Raw genomic sequence first — 21,404 nt, forward strand, 5'->3', positions numbered from 1 at the left:
GCCATTTATATCCTGCATTGGGGTTTGTCTCTTCGTTTGAGGCGGGATGGGTTTGTTGTTGTTTAGTCGTTTAGTTGTGTCTGACTCTTCATGACCCCATGGACCAGAGCACGCCAGGCACTCCTGTCTTCCACTGCCTCCTGCAGTTTGGTCAACTCATGCTGGTAGCTTCGAGAACACTATCCAACCATCTCGTCCTCTGTCGTCCCCTTCTCCTTGTGCCCTCCATCTTTCCCAGCATCAGGGTCTTTTCCAGGGAGTCTTCTCTTCTCATGAGCCTCAGCTTCAGGATCTGGCCTTCCAGTGAGCACTCAGGGCTAATTTCCTTAAGAATGGATATGTTTGATCTTCTTGCAGTCCATGGGACTCTCAAGAGTCTCCTCCAGCACCATAATTCAAAAGCATCAATTATTCTGCAATCAGCCTTTTTTATGGTCCAGCTCTCACTTCCATACATCACTACTGGGAAAACCATGGCTTTTAACTATACGGACCTTTGTTGGCAAAGTGATCCCTTCATGGATCACTGCCTTGCCGTGGCGAAGGGGCTTGAATAACTCAGAGAAGCTATGAGCTCTGCCGTGCAGGGCCACCCAAGATGGACAGGTCATAGTGGAGAGTTTTGACCAAACGTAATCCACCTGCAGCAGGAACTGGCAAGCTACTCCAGTATCCCTGCCAAGAAAACTCCATGGGATGGGTATACTTGTGCCCAATCCTACCTACACAAAATTCTTCAACTTCTCTCTAGATGCGTATGGGCAGCTTTCTCTTCCATCCCTGGGGACAATCAAATAATTACGGCCTTCAGAACACCCGTTGTTTTGCAGAAGGGTTAACAAGCGCACACTGGAAACTCAGGTTTGTGAAATTAAAAGTGCCTCAAAGTTGCTCTGTTTGCCCTGGCTCAACAAATCTCTTTTAAAAAATCACCACCACCACAGAATCTTTTGGAGCTAGGAGAGCAACCAGAAAATCAGGATGAATGCTGACAGTCATAAATCTTCCCTGCAAACAAATCGGATTGAAAGCTCAAGTGAAAAATTGGACATATACCACCCTGGGCTCATTTGGGAGAAAGGGTGAGAAACAAATTTTATTTATAAAATAACCTCTGAGTAAGTTTTGGATAAGCAGATTGGAGTAAAAGCTCAATAAACAGGCTGTCTGGGGGAGTCCAAAAATAGCTTCTCAGTGTGAACCAGGAACTGCCATCCAGAAAACAAGATGGTTATATAGATCTCTATATAATCTATATATTCACATAAGCCTGTTCTGCCCAGCCTATTCTATTTCCTTCTGCTACCTAGTTCTCAGTTTCCCCATTTTTCAGTCTGTCAGTATTCTACAACATTTACTTTTTGTGTAGCTGCTTCCCCACCTTCTAGGATATATTTTAGCTATAGATTTGATTTTCTGTCTGTGTATAATTATTACCTCAAGTCTGCTGGGTACTTCTTCTCTTGAGCGTCAGTGAGGTTTTGGCTACATAAGCACAAGCATGGGAAGACTGGTATGCCAGCATACAGCTGCTGAAGATCTCATCTGCACTATACCTGAAAGTGGTATGATGCTGTTTTAAAACAGTCATGGCTTCCCCCAAAGAATCCTGGGAAATGTAGTGTGCTCAGGGTACTGGGAGTTGTGAGGAGACCCCTATTGCCCCTCACAGAGCTACAATTCCCATAGTTCCCTGGGAAGAGGGACAGACTGTTAAACCACTCTGAGGACTGCAATCGTCCCTGCTGATATCGCTTTCTATGCAATGGAATTTTAATATAGTTTAGTTTAGTTGGTGGAGGAACATTAAATCTTGGGGGTCTCCACCTTCAGCCCGCAGGCCTCAGGTGAGCACTAGGCCTTTCGTAGTTGTTTACCAGAAACAGGTGTTCAGGTTTTACGTTTACGCAGATGATACCACAGCTTATCATCATTTGGGTTTTTCCAAAATCCTTCCCTCTTCCATCCCTGCTGCAGGTAAAGGCATATCATCTTCAACTGGAGCAGAACATCACGCCTGGTTTCAGTTATGCATGTATACAGCATCTGTCAACTTCATCTGAGCAATTCGCAAAGATCTGTAAGGAGTCCTTGCAAGCTTTGAAGTACAAATTGTTTGACCTTACCTCTACTACAGTTGTTCTGGCAGCTTTACACATGGGCTGGTTAAAGTTTCTTGCCGTTTTCCTATTTGAGGCAGAGAAAAGGGGGAGGGAAAGTTAACTGAAAGCAAAAGATAGGAGAGTATTTTCTGCTCACATTCAGGCTATTATATTACTGTAATATCAGGGAAAGCACTGGGTCAACCTAAATTTAAAGGAATTCGGGAGGGGGGAGAAGATAGCAGTAAGGAGGTAACATACAGACCTTTGCATACCTAGGATATGTTTAAGAACACATTTAAAATTGCAGGCTTGTTTACCATGCAGTGTGTGTTTGTGTGCATGTGTGCTACTGTTTAAAAGAAGGGGTGGGGGACTTTGCAATGCGCTCCTTCTAAGTGTCAACTGGGAAGTAGGTTCCACTGAGTTCAGCAGTGTTTACTCCCAGCTAAATAAAATGGGCAAGAGGGTGAACATCCAGGGCACATTTTGCAACGTGGAGGGGAGAAAGGAGATTATCCAAGTTGCACATCATTTGTGACACCTATTTGACCATTGAATGAGGGAAGAGCAAAACTTAGCTGCAGAAATACTTCATTGCCTTCTAATAATAATAATAATAAATTTTATTTATATCCCGCCCTCCCCAGCCGAAGCCGGGCTCAGGGCGGCTAACAACAATAAAACAGTATAAAAGTATAAAAGTATAGCATAAACAACACTCTAAAATCATTCATTATAAAATTAATTCTACTCAGAAGATTCCCACTAGCAAACCAAGGTCCATGGCAAACACAATATTGGTTGTTTTTTTCTGGGGAGGGGGGAGGTTATATAAAAATCAGACATATGTTTAAGAATATAAAAACGTAAGAAGAGCCTGCAAGATCAGGCCAATGGCCTATCTAGTCCAGCATCCTGTTCTTACAGTGGCCGACCAGATGCATGTGAGAAACAAGTGCAAGAGCAACTCTCCATTCCTTGAAATGAGCTCTCTTTGTTTGATTGTGTTGTACATGGGGGAAGAAGGGGAAGGGAATGGGGGGGGGGGTTGGTGAGCAGAGAAAACAGGGGGTCAATCCCATCGTTATACGGGTGTCAAGTTTTTCTGATAATGTGTCTCAAATGATGGTCTAAGGCACAGACTCTAAGCCTTGGTAGAGCAGCCTCAAAACTAAATCAAAGGATCCTATTTTCTAGATATTTCTCTCTATCCTGAGCTTATCATACAACATAAAAAAATGTTTGGGCTTCTACTGCCCCCTCCTGGACACCTTTGCTTTATTAAATGCTAAACGAGTCCCTGCGCTCACCAAATTTGGGTGAAGAAGAAGAAGAAGAAGAAGAAGAAGAAGAAGAAGAAGAATTTATACCCCGCCCTCCCCGGCCAGAGCCGTGCTCAGGGTGGCTAACACCAATAAAATCACAGTAAAAACATAATAGGGGGGAAATAGAGGGGGGGCCAATTTAAAATACAGGTTAAAGTGCAATTTAAAATGCAGCCTCATTTTAAAGTAGCCAATAAATCAAGACCATAAGGGGAGGGAAACATAAGGATCAGACCGAGTTGCACCGAGCAAGAAATGCAGATTTCTTTTTTAAAAAAATTCAGATCGACCCTATTTTTTTATAGCATTATAAATTCATTCTCTATTCAATGCTTATATTTCCTAAATCTCCACTTTTCACAGGTTATAAGAAACAGTGTCAGACCATTGGTCCCTCTGGGTGAAAACTGTCTGCATTAACACACTCAAAACCTAAACATAACCAAAAAAACCCAACCCTGAAGAGTGGGCTAAACAACTTTTAAATTAAATTTAAATTATTATACAAGTCAAGTGAGCATAATATGCCCCATGTGATCTGCAGGTGTATCCCAACACAAGGGGGGGAAGCCCCTTGGAGCTGCGTATTCGTATTACAGGGGAAGAACATTTGCACACTGACGGGTCAGCTTTGTCCAACATGACTGATCTTCTCGTTCAGGATACTCTGGTGAGCTTCCAAAGGAAGTCCAAGATTTCCTGGCGAACCCTTTGAAAACTGCTGCTTTGGAGAAAAGCACATTAGCTCTGTGTGCAATACTGTACCTGAAGATAATGTTCCCGGCGCGATCAGATTTCCACGCCTTCACTAGCGCAAAATCCCCCGTTATCGACTTTTCCATAATATAGTGTCGCCCATCAAACTCCCTCACCTGTGAGAAGTCAGGAGCGGGAGGAAATATTTGAAAAGTTATTCATCTTGAAAACTGTTCCTTCCCATGTTGGCATTTTAAATTATTCCTTTGCAGAATGCCAAGCAATAGGGATGGGGGCATGGCTGACGTTAACTGGTCAAAAGCCTCACATGGTTTTAATACTAATAAAATACTAATACTACTACTACTACTACTACTACTAATAATAATAATAATAATAATAATAATAATTTATTATTTATACCCCGCCCATCTGGCTGAGTTTCCCCAGCCACTCTGGGCGGCTCCCAATCGAGTGTTAAAAACAATACAGCATTAAATATTAAAAACATCCCTAAACAGGGCTGCCTTCAGATGTCTTTTAAAAATAAGATAGCTGCTTATTTCCTTGACATCTGATGGGAGGGCGTTTCACTGGCCGGGCGCCACCACCGAGAAGGCCCTCTGTCTGTCTGTTATGGACTCTCTCTTCCCAAGAATGATGGTCCCCTACCACTGCCCTAGTTCCACCATTAAAACACACAAGCATGATCTTTTACCTCTCTGGGCTCGCTGGCAAGGGCAACAGTACCGTCTGTGTTGTATTTGATCGGAGCCCCTCCTTCTTGCACTAAAGTCCCATACCCCGTGCTGGTGAAGAAAGCTGGGATACCTGCTCCTCCTGCTCGAATGCGCTCAGCCAGGGTGCCCTAGAAGGAAAGAAACTGTTAAGTACTGAGACCGATAACAAGAGAGATTCCCGGGTTGTTCAGGACATAAGTGGAGCCAGCAGGATCAGGCCAATGGCCCTTCTTGTCCAGCATCCTGTTCCCAAATTCCCTACTTCTCCTGCTTTCTCCCCTTTGACGTCTTCTGCCTTCTTTCCACCAAACAGCTCCATTTCCCCTCAAACGGCATGTACTGCCATCTGAATGCAAAAGTATGCAGAACAGCACTCATTAAGGGATTTGGTTTCACAGAAGGTACACATGGGTCTTAGGGTTTCGAATCTCATTGGCTGGCCTGCTCTGATGTCACAGGCTCTCTTAGCACTCTGCTGCCTGGCCTGGAGAACCACTCCTGCCTATCCCATGATGACATGAAAGCTGATCACCCAAAGACAACAGAGAGAGGCAGAAAGGTCCATGAAAATATTTTATGGGAGAACATCCTGCCAGAGCAACAGACAACTGCTAATCTGGCTAGAACCTGCTTTATTCCACCTTTGCAACGGTGGCCTGTTTTATGGATAGGATACAGTACTTTTTGTTGCTAGGAAATTCAACATGCCAGCAAACCTGCAAACCTTACAAAAAAAAATTGCTTGATCTCAGAAAGGCCTGAATAAATTCATTCCATACTTAAGTTTGACCCACAAGATGGCAGCATCTGTACTTTAAAAACCTGTCTCTGACAATTCTTATCTACCCACCCAATTTGCTGTTGCTGTTTAGTCGTGTCCAACTCTTCGTGACCCCATGGACCAGAGCACGCCAGGCACTCCTGTCTTCCACTGCCTCCCGCAGTTTGGTCAAACTCATGCTGATAGCTTCAAGAACACTGTCCAACCATCTCGTCCTCTGTTGTCCCCTTCTCCTTGTGCCCTCCATCTTTCTCAACATCAGGGTCTTTTCCAGGGAGTCTTCTCTTCTCATGAGGTGGCCAAAGTATTGGAGCCTCAGCTTCACGATCTGTCCTTCTAGTAAGCACTCAGGGCTGATTTCCTTCAGAATGGATAGGTTTGATCTTCTTGCAGTCCATGGGACTCTCAAGAGTCTCCTCCAGCACCATAATTCAAAAGCATCAATTCTTCGGCGATCAGCCTTCTTTATGGTCCAGCTCTCACTTCCATACATCACTACTGGGAAAACCATGGCTTTAACTATACGGACCTTTGTTGGCAAGGTGATGTCTCTGCTTTTTAAGATACCAATACCTATTGGTAAAAGTGTGCCTTATGAACTATCTGCTATCTATTTACTGTAACTTTCCTCATGATTAGTTTTGAACATTTGACTCTTCCAAAAACACCCGCAAGTGGCAGTAACGTTTCTGTCCAGCCAGTTAGAACTGTCAGCCCTAAAAACTCCCACAAATAAGACTGAGCTGCGGAAAAGGCACCTGGTTTGGGCTTAGAATTTGAAGGGACCACGAGGGTCATCCAGTCCAACCCCCTGCAATGTGGGAATCTTTTGCCCAATGTGGGGCTCAAGCCCACAACCCTGAGATGAAGAGTCTCGTGCTCTGCTAACTGAGCTACCCCAGCTTATGATTTCTTAGCCGCCCTTCGCCAGAAGGTTTCAAAATACAATATGAAGAACGGTTTAAACCAAATTAGTTAAGAGAATGGGGTGTCTCAGGTGTCAAAGACCAGGGTAAAGACATCCCTACACTTCTGTGATGCTGCGATTCTTAGGTATATAATGGAAGTGCCAAATACACCCCTATGGGGAGGGAATTTCACAGCTAAGGGACTGCTGTGGAGAATGTCCTCTGAGCCTCGAAGGGTGGTGGAACACCAAGAGGGGCCCCTTCTGTCAACCTCAACTCCTACGAGGGTCTGTGGGGAAAGAGGTGGTCTTTCAGATATGATGGCCTAAGCCGCCTTCTTTGGCGATAACTTGTAGCCGAGTAAGATTGCCTTCCATAAACACGGTTTTAACAGTGAGTCCGTAAGTGACTATGGAGGCCAATTCTGGATCTACACGTCCTTCCACAGTGGGGACATTGGTTTCCCAGTGGAATTGATCTTGGTGAGGGTTTGCCAAGCGTGACTTCCTCCTAGCACATTTCTCCCTTGCGTCCTGAGTTCGAGTGTCTTCAAAGCCCATGACACCTTTGGTAAAGGCTGTTCTCCAACTGGAGTGCTTGCAGGCCAGTGTTTCCCAGTTGTCGGTGTTTATACTACATTTTTTAAGATTTGCCTTGAGAGAGTCTTTAAACCTCTTTTGTTGACCACGGGCATTACACTTTCCATTTTAAAGTTTGGAATAGAGTAGTTGCTTTGGAAGACGATAATCAGACATTGGCACAACATGACCAGTCCAATGAAGCTGATGTTTAAGAATCATTGCTTCACCACTGGTGATCTTTGCTTCTTCCAGTACACTGGCATTAGTTGGCCTGTCTTCCCGAGTGATGTGTAAAAATTTTCAGAGACACCTTTGATGGAATCTTTCAATGAGTTGGTCTTTATAAGTGGTCCATGTTTCACAAGCCTAAGTCATTCAGGGCTTCAAACACTGATGTTGGGCCTGGAAATGAACTGGAAACCTACACAGCTATTTTGGAACAGGGGCTATGCAAGTTCCAAGAGGAGCTCCCTTAAGTTCCTTGGAAGCCACGTGTTGGACTAGGTGGAAGTTCCAAGTTGTCTTCAAGGGCAGCCCCACATGAAACACATTGAATCATCTAGTCTGGAGTAGTACAGTGGCCAACTCATCTCTGTCCAAAAGGGGCCTTAGCTGGTGAACCAACAGGATCTGAAAACAGACGTTCTGAGCCTCTGGTGAAAATGTTGGATCCAGGATAAACCTTGCTACAGACTTCCAGGGGAGTCTAACCCCACCCAGAACAGGCCAAGAAGTCAAGGTTCACTCTATTAGGTATAACTGTTTTAAAACCCCACAGCTAGCAGGCTGACGTCTGGTGACAAAGCAGAAGCAGTCTCTTTCCAAAGCAGCGATTCTCTGGAACACCTTCTCCTGCCAAATCCAAGAGGAGCCAGCTGTGATGTGATCTACAGGCCTGTTAAAAATGTATTTATTTGTTCATTTCCTTTTGTTAATTGTTAGATGGCACTGCTCAGTATCTTGTTTTAGTATTCCATTTTTGTTTGTTTGTGTGTGTGTGTGTGTTGCATGCGTATCTATAAATTCATTAGCTAAACAATGAAACACATATTCTTAAAAAAATATTTAGCCCCTTAAGAAAGTTTTGTACCTGTGGCGTAAGCTCAACCTCCAGTTCTCCAGATAAATACTGCCGCTCAAACTCTGCGTTCTCCCCAACGTAGGACGACACCATGCGCTTGATTTGCTTCGTTTGGAGTAAGAGTCCCAGCCCAAAATTGTCTACCCTGCACAGAAAAAGTTGTTGGGCGACGGTTACAACAAAACGAATGCCACAGAATATCATGAAAATTCCACCCTGGGGCACCCGCCTTCCAAAAGGGAAAATAAGATAGATATGCCATACTTGGCATCACCCTTTGAGTTTTGCATGCAATAACCTGCACAAGTGCCTCTGTGCCAGAATTGCAAAGGCCCATCACTAGGTGGCACTAACTGTATCACACAGCTGGACCGGCCATGAGGCAATCAGTTTGTGCTTACATCTTGTCAGTAACAAAAGGAAGCTGGCAGACCATCCATGCACCTAATTCATTTGTCTATACAGTCGTACCTCAGAAGTCGTACAGAATCTCTTCCGGAAGTCGGTTCAACTTCCAAAATGTTCGGAAACCAAAGCGTGGCTTCTGATTGGCTGCAGGAAGCTCCTGCAGCCAATCGGAAGCCGCAGAAGCCCCATCGGACGTTCAGCTTCCAAAAATAGTTCGCAAACCGGAACACTCACTTCTGGGTTTGCAGCGTTCAGGAGCCAAAACGTTCAAGAACTAAAGCTATTTGAAAACCAAGGTACGACTGTACTAGGAGTGGGGGACCATTTTTTGCCTCCTCCCCTTCTGACAACCTTCCAAGGGCCACTTGCTAGAGATGGGCAGCACCAGGGTCAACAGCGGGTGGAGAATGAATGTAAATATCACTTTCATTAAGCTAGTTTCTCCCCTCTCTATCCTCCACCCAGGAGACCAAGAGTTCATAATCAGAGTTCAAGGCAAAGAACATCAACGATGGGATGAAGCAAAGACAGTAAGCGGTGTCAAGTTGCAAGAGAAGGTGTGCCCTGGTAAGAGTCCTGAGGTCCAGATAAGGAGGGCTGGAAGGTCACATTCTCCACCGTCCCACCCCAGTCCTGAGGCTCCTTACTTTTGATCTATACCAGTGTTTCCCAAACTTAGGTCTCCAACCATTTTTGGACTACAACTCCCATCATCCCTAGCTAGCAGGACCAGTGGTGAAGGATGATGGGAATTGTAGTTCAAAAAAAAGAAAGCTGGAGGCCCAAGTTTGGGAAACAATAGTGTACACCAACTGGCATTATTTTCCCCACCTAAATCTGGGGGTGCCAGGAATGGGAATTGTGAGTGTATTATCTTCTTCAGTGTGAGGATAGTTTGGATAGAGGACACACTGTAATTCAGAATTCAATAATTATATGGAATTTTTCAATTTGCTCGCTTGCTCTTCCTAGGTTATAGGACTGGCCCATCTGGCAAAATATCCTGCAAGGCTGGCTCCTTGCCTAACTCCTGCTGCTTCCAAGCCATAAAGTCATAAAAGTCCCCATAAGCCACTTGCTTTATGGCCAACTGGGACAGCTGTCCTCGATCCAATGTGAAAAGGACTTGGCGAATGAAGTCAGGAACAGGAGTGGGTAGGATAGGCAAGATTTAATGCTGCCCCAAGGCTTTTAAACTGCCGGATGTGAACTACACAGAAATTATCATCCAGTAATTATCAGATAGGAAACGGGGCTGGACGGGGTCATTAGACAACGCTGCAAAGCTGAGCTTATGGAAAGCGATAAGATAACAGAATCATGTTTCTAAAGAGTTGTCGGTGCCCCTAAGCAAAGCCATGCCTCCATCCACAGAAACACACACAGAGAGAGATGAACCACTTTAACTCACAGGCAGGAAGCAAGAGCGAACAACCTGCATTACCTACTTTGATCTCAGCATCACTAATTCAGATACAGTGGTACCTCGGGTTCTCATCCTGAAGCAAAGTTCTTAACCTGAAGCACTATTTCTGGGTTAGCGGAGTCTGTAACCTGAAGCATATGTAACCCGAAGTACTACTGTATACATATGGAAATACCTCAGGTTAAGAACAGTACCTCAGGTTAAGAACAGTTTCAGGTTAAGAATGGACCTCCAGAACGAATTAAGTTCATAACCAGAGGTACCACTGTACTTGCATGCCGGCAGTGCTCCTCTTGAGATCCAAATGGGATTAGTAGTGGGTCCCAGACCCACCAGTTGAAGACCAGTGCTCTAGGCCAGTGTTTCCCAAACATGGGTCTCCAGCTGTTTTTTGGGACTACAGTTCCCATCGTCGCAGACCACTGGCTGCTAGCTAGGATGATGGGAGTTGTGGTCCAACCAATTGTCTCTACCCAAGTTTGGAAAGCCCTCCTCTGGGCCAAGGATTGGGACCCAGTAGCTTTCCAGGTGTTGCTGGACTACAGCTCCCATCATCCCTGGCTACCACCATGCTGGCTGGAGCTCTCTTGGGAGTTGAAGGCCAACCACAACTGAATAGCCAAAGGTTCTCCACCCCAGCTCGGTTCAGTTCATTTGTGTGCTCTCTTTTTCCTAGAACAGCTTCTGTTTCTTGGTCACTCTGAGGGTGAAGGAAATAGAAGCACAACAGACAAGGAAACCTCAAGCTTTTAGGGGTCCCCTCCTTCATGTTATACATTATGGATATCATGCAGTCAGTCACAATACTCACAACACAAGCCTAACAAATGACATCTAATAGGGCCTGGAAAGAAGATAAAGTCCCGACCAGAGAAGAATGGCAGACTAAGTTGATGGATTATGCTGAAATGGCAAAAATGACCAGAAGAATCAGAAATCAGGAAGACCAAAATGTTAATAAAGAATGGGGGAAATTTATAATTTACCTTAAAAACCATTCTAAACAGTTAAAATTGTTAGTAGGATTGGAATAACACTTGTAGTTTAATGGTGAATTTTGGATTTAATGGAGATGGATTACTATAAAAGATTCAGGAAGGAATGGCTAACAATAGGACCCACAAAGGGGAGGAGGGGAGTCCAGGAGATTCTTTGGAATCTTGTTTTTATGTTGCATGTTGGATATGTGATTGTAAAACTGTAATTCGAAGAACCAAATAAATAAATAAATAAATTTTAAATGACATCTAATAGGGGCTGCAAGCCAAGGTTAATCTTTGTGTCTCTCCTGCATGACAGACTGTTCCAATGCAGTGGCTGACTTCAGGGTTGGAAACCCTCCCGTGTTTCCATTCCTCGTTTGTCGCCTGAATAGCAAACAACCCTGTCAACAGTGTGAGAATATTCAGAGCCTCCGAATGTTAGGAATTATTACCGGGACTGTCTGACCTGCCAGAATGCTGAAGTAACCTTCCCCCTATAAAAAATAAAGTGCTGTTCTGAAGTGTGCAGGGTTGACACTGTCAGTTCAAAAATACACACAGTTAACTTCTGGTGAAATATGCTAAAATAATTTAGGACCAGTTGGGCTGGTCCAAATATGTATTTCCATTTATTTCAAGGTGAGAATTGGGTGCCGTTGTGAGGTGAAATGAAAGCAAATAAATCCATAGGCAAGCCAGTGTTGCATAGAAAGAGGCTGCAAATCAACATGCAGTCTTATTTTTTGGAGGTGGGGGGAAGAAGAAGAAGAAGAAGAAGAAGAAGAAGAAGAAGAAGAGGGGGAGGAGGAGGAGGAGGAGGAGGAAGAAGAAAGAGAGAGAGAGAGAGAGAGAGAGAGAGAGAGAGAGAGAGAGAAGAGATTGTGTGTGTGGTTGTAGCACCTGTGCTTTCTGATTTCACTCATTTGCAAATGTGCCCAACCAGTATACAAATTTAATTAACAACAACAAGAACCCCCATACAAAAAGCAGGAACCCAAGCCCTGGGGAAATGCCTCAGTGAGCTTCTTCACAGGTGTAGCGTAGGGCAGCAAAGCAACTGGTTGAGCCAGGCACTCAGGAATGCTGAAACTGGTGCCAGCATCAAGGGATGCAGAATTTAAAATAGGTCGCCCAGGAACTTAGCCAATATTTGTCATCGTGGCCCCATATACCCTTTGTCCCCTTTTGACACGCATTAAGAAAATATACGACTGAAGTCAAAAGAAAAGTAATAGATCCGGCCCCCCACTGGGGGAATATGTAAAGGACTGCAGAAGATTAACACTGGGTGCAACAAGCATAATTTTCTTTGTTTCCACAATTTGCATGATGTCCCATAACAAAAGGTTATCTGGATAGTGTGCATAGCTATAGATATATAGATATATGTATATCTTGTGCATATATATTCTTCAGCATCACCAAAAAAAAAAACTTGAGCATTTCATGTATTCCAAGTACTGTGTCAAGTTTCCAGCAATGACATTCAAATTGGGTAATGAAAAAAGACTAAAAGTGTTTTGATTATAGAGGATATCAGCATGATCTTATCATTTAGCTACACTGTAAATAGCAGTATCAGGGAAAACCTTATTTATTTATTAATGTTTAACCAGATTCAGGTCTTTTACACCAAGCATCCAAATCCCTCTGGTGTTTTGTAAACACTCGCTAACACTGATAACATGGGACAAAGTTAATTTAAATGAAAATGCTGGTCTCGGTGCTCTGCTTATGTGAATGTAACCAAGCACGGCAGCCACTGGCAGCTCAGCCCTCATTGCACTTGTATATAATGCATTTAGCATAGTACCAGCCTCATCATTTCAAGTTATTATTAATTACAGTGGTACCTTGGTTGTCAAACGCCTTGGTACTCAAACAACTTGGAACCCAAACACTGCAAACCTGGAAGTAAGTGCTCCGGTTTGCGAACTTTTTTTGGAAGATGAATGTGCTCCGTTTCAAGTGTTACGCTTTCATTTTGAGTGCCACACTTCCGTTTTGAGTGTCACGCTGAGGTCTGTCTGTTTTTGCTATTTATTTTGCGGCCCTTTTTGTTTTTGTGACTGTGTGGAACCCAGTTCAGCTACTTACTGACTGATTGTGAGACTGCAGTACATTGTTTATTGCTTTCATTTTATGGATCAATGGTCTCATTAGATAGTAAAATCCATGTTAAATTCATGTTTTCGGGGTTGTTTTTAAAAGTCTGGAACGGATTAATCCAAGCGTACCTTGGTTTTGGAACGCTTTGGTTTTGGAACGGACTTCCACAGCGGATTAAATTTGAGAACCAAGGCACCACTGTATAAATGTATGGCACTTTATGCCAAAACAGTCTTCTATTTTGAAATGTGGGTTCCTCCAGAGGGAAACCAGGGTGCTTCCTCACACATACACAGGCTGGGGTCCATCACCAGTTTGCAAAAAGGGAATCCCAATTAGATTTTGTACAAAATCTATTCCAAGAACAGATGCACACGTACCCTGCATTGTTACTGACAGCGGTTATCCCTTTTACACCAGTCTTCAACAGTGCTCCTATGAGGTTCTCAGGGATGCCACAGAGCCCAAAACCTATGCAACACAAATTATTCAGCAGTGAACATCTCCATTGCAAAAAAATGACCCACCATCAACCATCCGTTCACCTCAAGCAGGGACCTTCTTCAGCAGCACATGATGGACCCTGCCTTCCAACCCAGAAGAAGGGATATCTCCCATGTTACGCTGGTCTTCAAAGCCAACACAACCCCCATTTTTGTTTGCATACCCAGAAGATATGGAGAATGGGAAGGGCCAATGGAGACCACAAATTTCAGCCCACTAGTAAGCTGACCCAAAACACACGGATCCTATTAAATCTAAGTGTTGTGATCAAATGATGTGGTTTGCCAAGCGGCAAAAAAACCAACTAGCACCTGAAACCATGGGTGGAAACACTCAAACCTGCAGAAAGCAGCAGTTCAATTCTCCCTCACCTCTGCGGACTAACTTTGACAGGTGGGCAAGACCAACGCAGCTTCCTTCTTAACTGAACTCTGCACTGGTCTCCCCTTTGTGAAATTACTGGCCTATATAACGACTCTCCCTTTACAACAATAAAAGAACGTACACAATGCTTCCTTTACTTATCTTTCTATTGCCCTGGGCTGTTCAACTTCTAGAGCAATTCTCTTGGTGATAAAGGTACAGTTCTGAAGTCAGCAGAGACCAAACCACAGCCCTTTATAGTCTTAAGAGCTCTCAGCTTTAAGTATTTTTAATGCCCTGACGTGAGAACTCTGCATTCTGAAGCCCTCACCCTGCCCTAGAAACGTTACTCATAAAAGTGTTTTATGCTTGCTTCCCCATCATTTTAACACCATCCCTGAAAAGCCCATAGATACACAGACCCACTGAAGACAATAAGTCTGAGTAGGCGGAGCTGTTTTTGCAGCTCTAAAGCACTAGGTGTGACTCCTAGGCTGGTTCCTTGAAGCCAATGATGGTAGCAGCTCCTGTTCAGAGGCAGAAGCCCAACTTCCTGGTCCAATCAAAGTGGAAGCCCTTTTTCTCATCTTCTAAATCACATGCATATTGAATGTGCAGAAGGGAAGCAGTTCCACACCCACTGTCTCTACCCCATGATCTTCACACAATTGGCAGAAGGTCTGAAAAAGGCCTCTGTTGACATACAGGTGTAGGCATGTAGCCGTTCCACAAGGTCAGAACCCAGTTTAATCAGGGTTCCAAGTTGTGCAGTGAACCCATGTACAGAGGTTCCTTCCAGACCTTTGGCCAAATACATATGGGGCAGAACCCCAAAGCACCCAAGGGTTGGAAATGGGGCTGGTAAGCCCAGCTCTACTCCTTGTCCAACCTTGAGTGCCCAGATGGTTGTTGGCCTCCAATCACCCTTGGCCAATCTGGCTAGGGATGATGAGGATTGCAGTCCAACAATTTGTGGGGACCCAAGTTTGGAGAAGGCTTCTATAGAAGACTGCAAGGGGAAAGGAATCAGGTTAAATCCTATTACACAGGAACATAGGAAGCTGTATGGGATTACCAGCACTGACTGGCAGAGGCTCTCCAGGGTTTGAACCTTGGTTTTCTGCATGCAAACCAGCTGTTCTACCACTAACCTACAGCCTTTCCCCCATTTTACCAACTGCCTAGAAATCCTTTACAGTGGTACCTTGGGTCCCAAATGGCTTGGCTCCCAAACATTGCAAACCCGGAGGTAAGTGTTCTGGCTTGCAAATGTTTTTTGGAAGCCAAATGTCCGTTTTGGCTGTCAGCATTGTTTCCGGCACCAATCAGAAGCCATGCCTTGGTTTGCAAACGTTTTGGTAGTCAAGCGGACTTCCAGAACGGATTGAGTTTGGGAACCAAGGTACCACTGCATTATGTTCATTTATGTTCATGGAGTGGCAGAAATGTTTCCAATTTATAGAACTGAGCAAGGAATTCATTTGGCGAAGAGCAAGTAGATTCCAAAGTACTTACCACCAACGAGGAGAGTGGCCCCATTGGGTATGTCTTTTACTGCTTCCACCGGATCATTATAAAACTGGGTGTTGTGGCGGCTGCTTGTTGAAAAATAGCAGCCACAGCTCTAGAAAGAGTAGAAGAAACAAAGGGGAGACAGCGTCAAGGTACAACCTTAGGTGCTCATTCACAGTAACAAAGGATATCTCACCAGCAGTTTTTAGAAAGACATGCACAAGGAATTTGTGCTGATCAGAAAGTGCAAAGAATGCATGCTAGAGGCTCATGGGCAACACTAGATTTGAAGGGTGTACGTCACTATGGTCAAAACGACATGTATGCTGCCATTTTATACAACCAGACTAATAAAATAAATGTGATGCAGAATTTCCCAATAATCTCTGCTTGCTTGCTTTCCTTCCTTTTTCAAAGAGCAAATTTCTAGCCACTGTGCTTGAAGGTTTTCAGGCAATGCACCCTGAAACATCAGAAGGAACTGCAGTTCCAGCCATGCTCTGCCTAATATGAGCTCTGAATCACTTTAGCAAATACTGTATTTAGGTGAAGGACAGTAGGGGAAAGATTTAAATTCTTTGTTTATTCCTTGCAGCTTGGAAGTAAGGGTATTATTACAAATACCAATACTCTTAAGCAATTAACATATTGTAAACTTGAATTTCCAAAACCACATTTATGGGGTCTGTCCTCGATATGTCTGGTCACATTTTTAATTAAAGAAAACAGTGTCTGAACAGACAGTACTACTATCTTAAGCAACTCCTAGGAAATATATTTTCTCTAGACATGCAACTAGGGCAAGGGTGAGTATATTTCAGATTTCAACAAAATGCCTGAGCTTCACAAGCTTGCAGAATCAGAGTTAAGAAACTTTATGCTCCAACCCTAAAAAGACTAACTTAGAAGCAATTGCCACAGATCACAGGCTAAAATCCTGTAGGAAGTAAATTCCATTGAAGCCATTAAATTTCATTCTGATTCTGCAGACATGGATACTTATGGATTTTATTTTATTTTATTATTTTATTTTATAAATTCCATTCATATCCTATCTTTCTTCCAAGGAGCTCAATGTGTCATACTTGGTCCCCACCCCCACCCCATTTTATCCTCATAGAATAACAACCCTGGGGGGGGGTAGGTTAGTGACTGGCCCAAGGTGACTCAGTGAACTTCAAAGCTGAGTGTTTTATTTTAAATAGTAAAACTAATGTGGTATATCTTATAAAGAACAATATATAAATATTTTTAAATAAACAAGGATCTGTCTAGTCATACTAACATATACTGTATTGTAAAATGACATACAATTGTTCCTATTTAAAATTTATTTACAATTCTTTATTATTTTTGAAAATAGTTTTGCCATCTGAGTAAACAACACAAAGTCTTAAGTTATCCAAGGCTCTAAGGCTGCAATCATAACCCTACTTCCCTGGAAGTAAGCTCCATTCAATTCAACAGGACTTACAGTACCTCTGAGTAGACATAGCTAAGACAACACAGTAAGATGTTGATTCTATTGCAGTTAAAACCCTTTCTATTGGAATTTCAACTACGTGTCAGTCACCTTGTGGGTGTTTCTAAATGGCAACGCCAGGTAAACCTCTTAATAAACCAGATTCCTGGCAGTGCAAGTATATTTAGTCAGCAGCAGGTTCTACTGAATTCTATGAAACATACAGTAAGGTAAAGGTAAAGGGACCCCTGACCATTAGGTCCAGTAGTGACCGACTCTGGGGTTGCAGCGCTCATCTCGCTTTACTGGCCGAGGGAGCCGGCGTACAGCTTCCGGGTCACATGGCCAGCATAACTAAGCCTCTTCTGGTGAACCGGAGCAGCGCACGGAAACGCTGTTTACCTTCGCACCGGAGCGGTACCTATTTATCTACTTGCACTTTCATGTGCTTTTGAACTGCTAGGTTGGCAGGAGCAGGGACCAAGCAATGGGAGCTCAACCTGTTGCGGGGATTCGAACCACCGACCTTCTGATCAGCAAGTCCTAGGCTCTGTGGCTTAACCCACAGCGCCACCCGCGTCCCTTGAAACATACAGTACTCCCTAATAAATGATCTTAGAAATGTAGTCTTAGGCTGCATTCTGATACAGCAGGGTGGGGAACTTCCAATCCATGGACCAGTTTGGCCCAGCAGGGATTCCATTTTGGGCTCTCAGGCCATTTTTCTAAAACCATGGTCAATCAAGTGACATCACCCAATGGGCATTTGATATCAACTGATTGGCAGGACTTCAATCCAGCTTGGTTTGGCTCTACGTGTTACTTCCCTGCAAGAAGTGGTTGGCCCAGAGGGTCCAATCCTGTTTTGTAGCTAGGAGTAAATTTGGTTAACAACAACAACACATCCTGCATGTAATCCTATGACATCTCCACTACTCTTTACCTATTTACAAAAATCTGAGATGTCTCCTGGCCTGACCAAATATGTAAAATTATGTCATATTTGTAATCAGATTATTAAGCAGATATACAACATAAAATAGGAGGGGGAGGGACTCATTTTCCTTACTATTAAAGCCCAGAAATAATGAGCAATGGAGCACTCAGGATTTCTTAACCAGACGCTTCTGACAGCCTTCTGCACAAGATACTTTAAGAAGAACCAGCCAACAATTCTCCCCGGCCTGGAAAGTCACATGCTATGCTTCATCAACACTGGCACAACAACAGAAACCCCAAGCAACCCTTTCTCCAACAAGGACACATCTCTCAGCCAGTCAAAGTGTGCCGACTAGGTCAAAGTCATTTATCCTTTGACACAGAGCTACAGCTAGTCTCCAATTTATACTGGAGTAGTCGTCCAAATTTCTGCATATGGAAACTTTGTGAGTCAATATTATGCACATTGAGAAAAGTTGTGTCCAGCATGTTAAAAACACTGGGTGACACTGAATTGTGGCGTCCAATGAAGGACTTCTACTTAACCTTCCTCTGGGGAATCCTCCAAGAGCAGAATGAGGAGGGAGGGAGGGGAATTCTGTGGCATCTATTGGTGTGACATTAAATCTGGCCTACAAGGTTTCCATTACCTTGTCAGGAAATCTAGAACAGGGGACAACACCTGAAGCAGCGTCCCAATAAACAAGAGATTGCTAGGTACCAGCACAGGATTACATGCTCACTTGCAGAACAAGAATGCCCAACCTCCAGCGCAGACAGCTGAAAGTTGTGGCACTTCTAGACAAGAGCAGAAGAGCCCAGAGGGCCTGAGTCTATGGCACAACAAAGCTAAGCCTATGCTATTGCTTCCCTCCCCAGTGACAGAGTCCTAGGAAGACACACCCTGTCTTCCTTCCCAAAGCAGGAGACTAGAAGCAGAGCCATGGAACTTGCTCTCATAAGAGGCAATGGCAGCCACCAACTTGGATGGCTTTAGAAGAGGATTAGACCAGGGGCGGACTTTGGTAATAAATATGGTGCCCTGAGCAAGGACAAAATTTGCCGCCGCCACCGCAAAAAAGCATTGCTTAGTTGCACAATACAGTGGTACCTTGGGTTAAGAACTTAATTCGTTCTGGAGGTCTGTTCTTAACCTGAAACTGTTCTTAACCTGAAGCACCACCTTAGCTAATGGGGCCTCCTGCTGCCGCCACACGATTTCTGTTCTCATCCTGAAGCAAAGTTCTTAACCCGAGGTAGTATTTCTGGGTTAGCGGAGTCTGTAACCTGAAGTGTATGTAACCTGAGGTACCACTGTAATGTCTTTAGTACAGTTGCTTTCTTATGGATCTTCTCAGTAGGTACCCGTATAAATATAGGGTTGTTGTTTTGCGCCCCCTCGGCTTGGCACCCTTGGCAGGGGAACTACCTGCATCCCACTAATTCTGGCACTGATTAGACAAGACAAGGCTATCCTCTGTTCTGCCTCTGCTCGAATCGGGCCTCTGAATACCACTTGTTCCGCTCATGTCCCACTGGCATCCATTCAGTGGGAAGAGGATGCTAGACTGAATGGGCTTGATCCAGCAGGCTTGTCTTATGTTCTTCTTCAAAAGGTAGCATCTGTTTTGCATGCAAAACGTACCAGACTCAGTCTCTAGGTAGGGCTGCCATAGTCCAGACCAGAAACACGGCCAGTTAGCCTAGACCAGCCTTTGCCAACCAGGCCCCCCCTCCAGATTCCCTTTGGGGGATTAAATGAGGAGAGAGTACCATATACACCAGCTTGAGCTCCTTGCAGAAAAGGCAGGATATAAATGCAACAAATAAACGAATGTTTAGGACTTTGATTCCCATCAGCCCCGGGGAGCAAACGTTCTAAAAATATATATATACTGTATTAGAATTTCACTGCTTTCTTTAAAACTTTTTTAATTTAGTTTTTTCCAGTTTATTTAGGGGGACTTTTCTTGAAGGGTGTGGAGGGGTGGGCGTGGCCAAGGAAATAAATAAAAACACTTAACTAAAAGCAGAAACTGTAGAAAGATTTTGACAGGTGTCCCCCCCCCCCTGAGCACTTGGGGTCAAAAGAAAGTATTTTAAAACAACTGTTGTTGAGACATTTCATTCCAAATCGACTAGGCAGAGTCAGACAGAGGGTGATGACAGGTGGGTGTCCTGCCGCCCCCCACCCCACCCCACCCCCCAACATAAATCCTGGCCCCACCTGACTATACCAGTTCTATTTGGAATGTACCTGTTTCTGTGTTTCCACATCTTCCAAGAGGCGTAAGGGAACGCCTTAATGAAAGATGCAAGAAGACCTCTGGCTAGGCCTGTCTTACCGCCAGCCAGCCTGATCCTATCCTAAGTCACTTAGCCAGCCAAGCCCCTGGGGATGGGGACAGAAAGGGACAGAGAGCGGGCCTGCAAGCGAAGCTCGCTCCCTTCCTTCTTCCTCAAGGTCAGCTAAACAAACAGGCGCCTCTGTTCCGCTGAAGGACGCGCGCTCAGCAGGTAGGGATCCCCTCCGGCCTGGTCAGCCCAGGGGCGCAAGGAGAGAGGCGCGCCGCTCCTTCTGCCGCGCGTCGCGGGGGAATCTTTCCGCCTTTGCAAGGAAACCTTCGCGCGCAACGAGCCTTGAAGGGAAAGGCGAGCAGGAGGTTCATCCACGGTTCAGAGCCGGCCAGGGGCCAAAGGGAAGGTAGCCAGGAGGCCGGCGAGCGGATTGGAGAGCAAGAGGGCATGGAAATGTCAGTGGGACGCGTTGCTGTTTAGGGGGGAAGGGGGCGAAAGGTTGCCCAGTGGCCAGGAGAAAAAAGAAAAGAAAAGTGGGGCAGGTGGCGGAGAGAAGCAGCCTGGCCTGCTCTTGCGCCTTCGTAGGGGAGGATTTTGGCATCACATGGAGCGAAACCTGATCTCCTGCTAAGGCTCAAGCTGCGCCGGCGAGCCGGTCCAAGTTGCAGAGGCTGCAAAGATCCAGGCTGCAAGGCTTCCTTGCGAGTAAGCGCGCACCAAGCCGCCGCAGAAGGGTCCTCCGCAACCATCGCCGCGCGCTTGCTTACCTTGGCCGGGGCTCGACGGAGGAGCTGCGCCGTGCCGGAGCCGGGGAGGCAGCGAGCAAAGCGGGCCAGGAGGCTCTGAGCCGCCATCTTCGTGCGCTTCGCGGCGTGCAAGGCGAGCAGGAAGGAGCCGGGGCGAGCAGCGGCCTTGGAGAAGGAGAAAAAGAGGAGGCGGTAGCGGCGGCGGCGGCTGATGCCCAACCCCCTCGGCGCGAGGCTGCCGGAAAAAAAAGAGAGAGCAGGGCGCGCCTGTCAAATGGGATGCGAAGCTGGGGGAGGGTTAGGGGGCTCGGCGTCTGACGTCGCCTTTAACCCCTTGTGAGACCAAGCGGGAGGCTGGAGAAACGCACCGGCTCCTTGGAGGAGGCGCAGAGGCGCCTCTTGGCTTGGGAGTTGGAGATGCAACAGGGCACGCTCTG

General features: G+C 45.1%; 2 protein-coding genes across 2 annotated transcripts in view; one reads left to right on the plus strand and one right to left on the minus strand.

Moving 5' to 3' along the window:
- The window catches only part of OXCT1 (3-oxoacid CoA-transferase 1), a 51,323-nt gene extending 30,118 nt beyond the window's left edge, over positions 1 to 21,205 (minus strand). The window contains exons 1-7 of the mRNA XM_082242162.1: positions 20,989 to 21,205; positions 15,526 to 15,634; positions 13,524 to 13,614; positions 8,227 to 8,362; positions 4,845 to 4,994; positions 4,196 to 4,302; positions 2,127 to 2,187 (exon numbers count right to left, since the gene is read on the minus strand). Of these exons, the coding sequence (XP_082098288.1) occupies positions 2,127 to 2,187; positions 4,196 to 4,302; positions 4,845 to 4,994; positions 8,227 to 8,362; positions 13,524 to 13,614; positions 15,526 to 15,634; positions 20,989 to 21,075 (741 nt within the window). The 5' untranslated portion in view covers positions 21,076 to 21,205. The remainder of the gene's footprint in view (positions 1 to 2,126; positions 2,188 to 4,195; positions 4,303 to 4,844; positions 4,995 to 8,226; positions 8,363 to 13,523; positions 13,615 to 15,525; positions 15,635 to 20,988) is intronic.
- RIMOC1 (RAB7A interacting MON1-CCZ1 complex subunit 1) overlaps positions 1 to 21,404 on the plus strand; it is a 375,501-nt gene that overhangs the window by 311,658 nt on the left and 42,439 nt on the right. The gene's annotated exons all lie outside the window — the stretch shown is intronic.

This window comes from Podarcis vaucheri, assembly GCF_965113315.1.
Source record: "Podarcis vaucheri genome assembly, chromosome: 11".
Taxonomy (NCBI): domain Eukaryota; kingdom Metazoa; phylum Chordata; class Lepidosauria; order Squamata; family Lacertidae; genus Podarcis; species Podarcis vaucheri.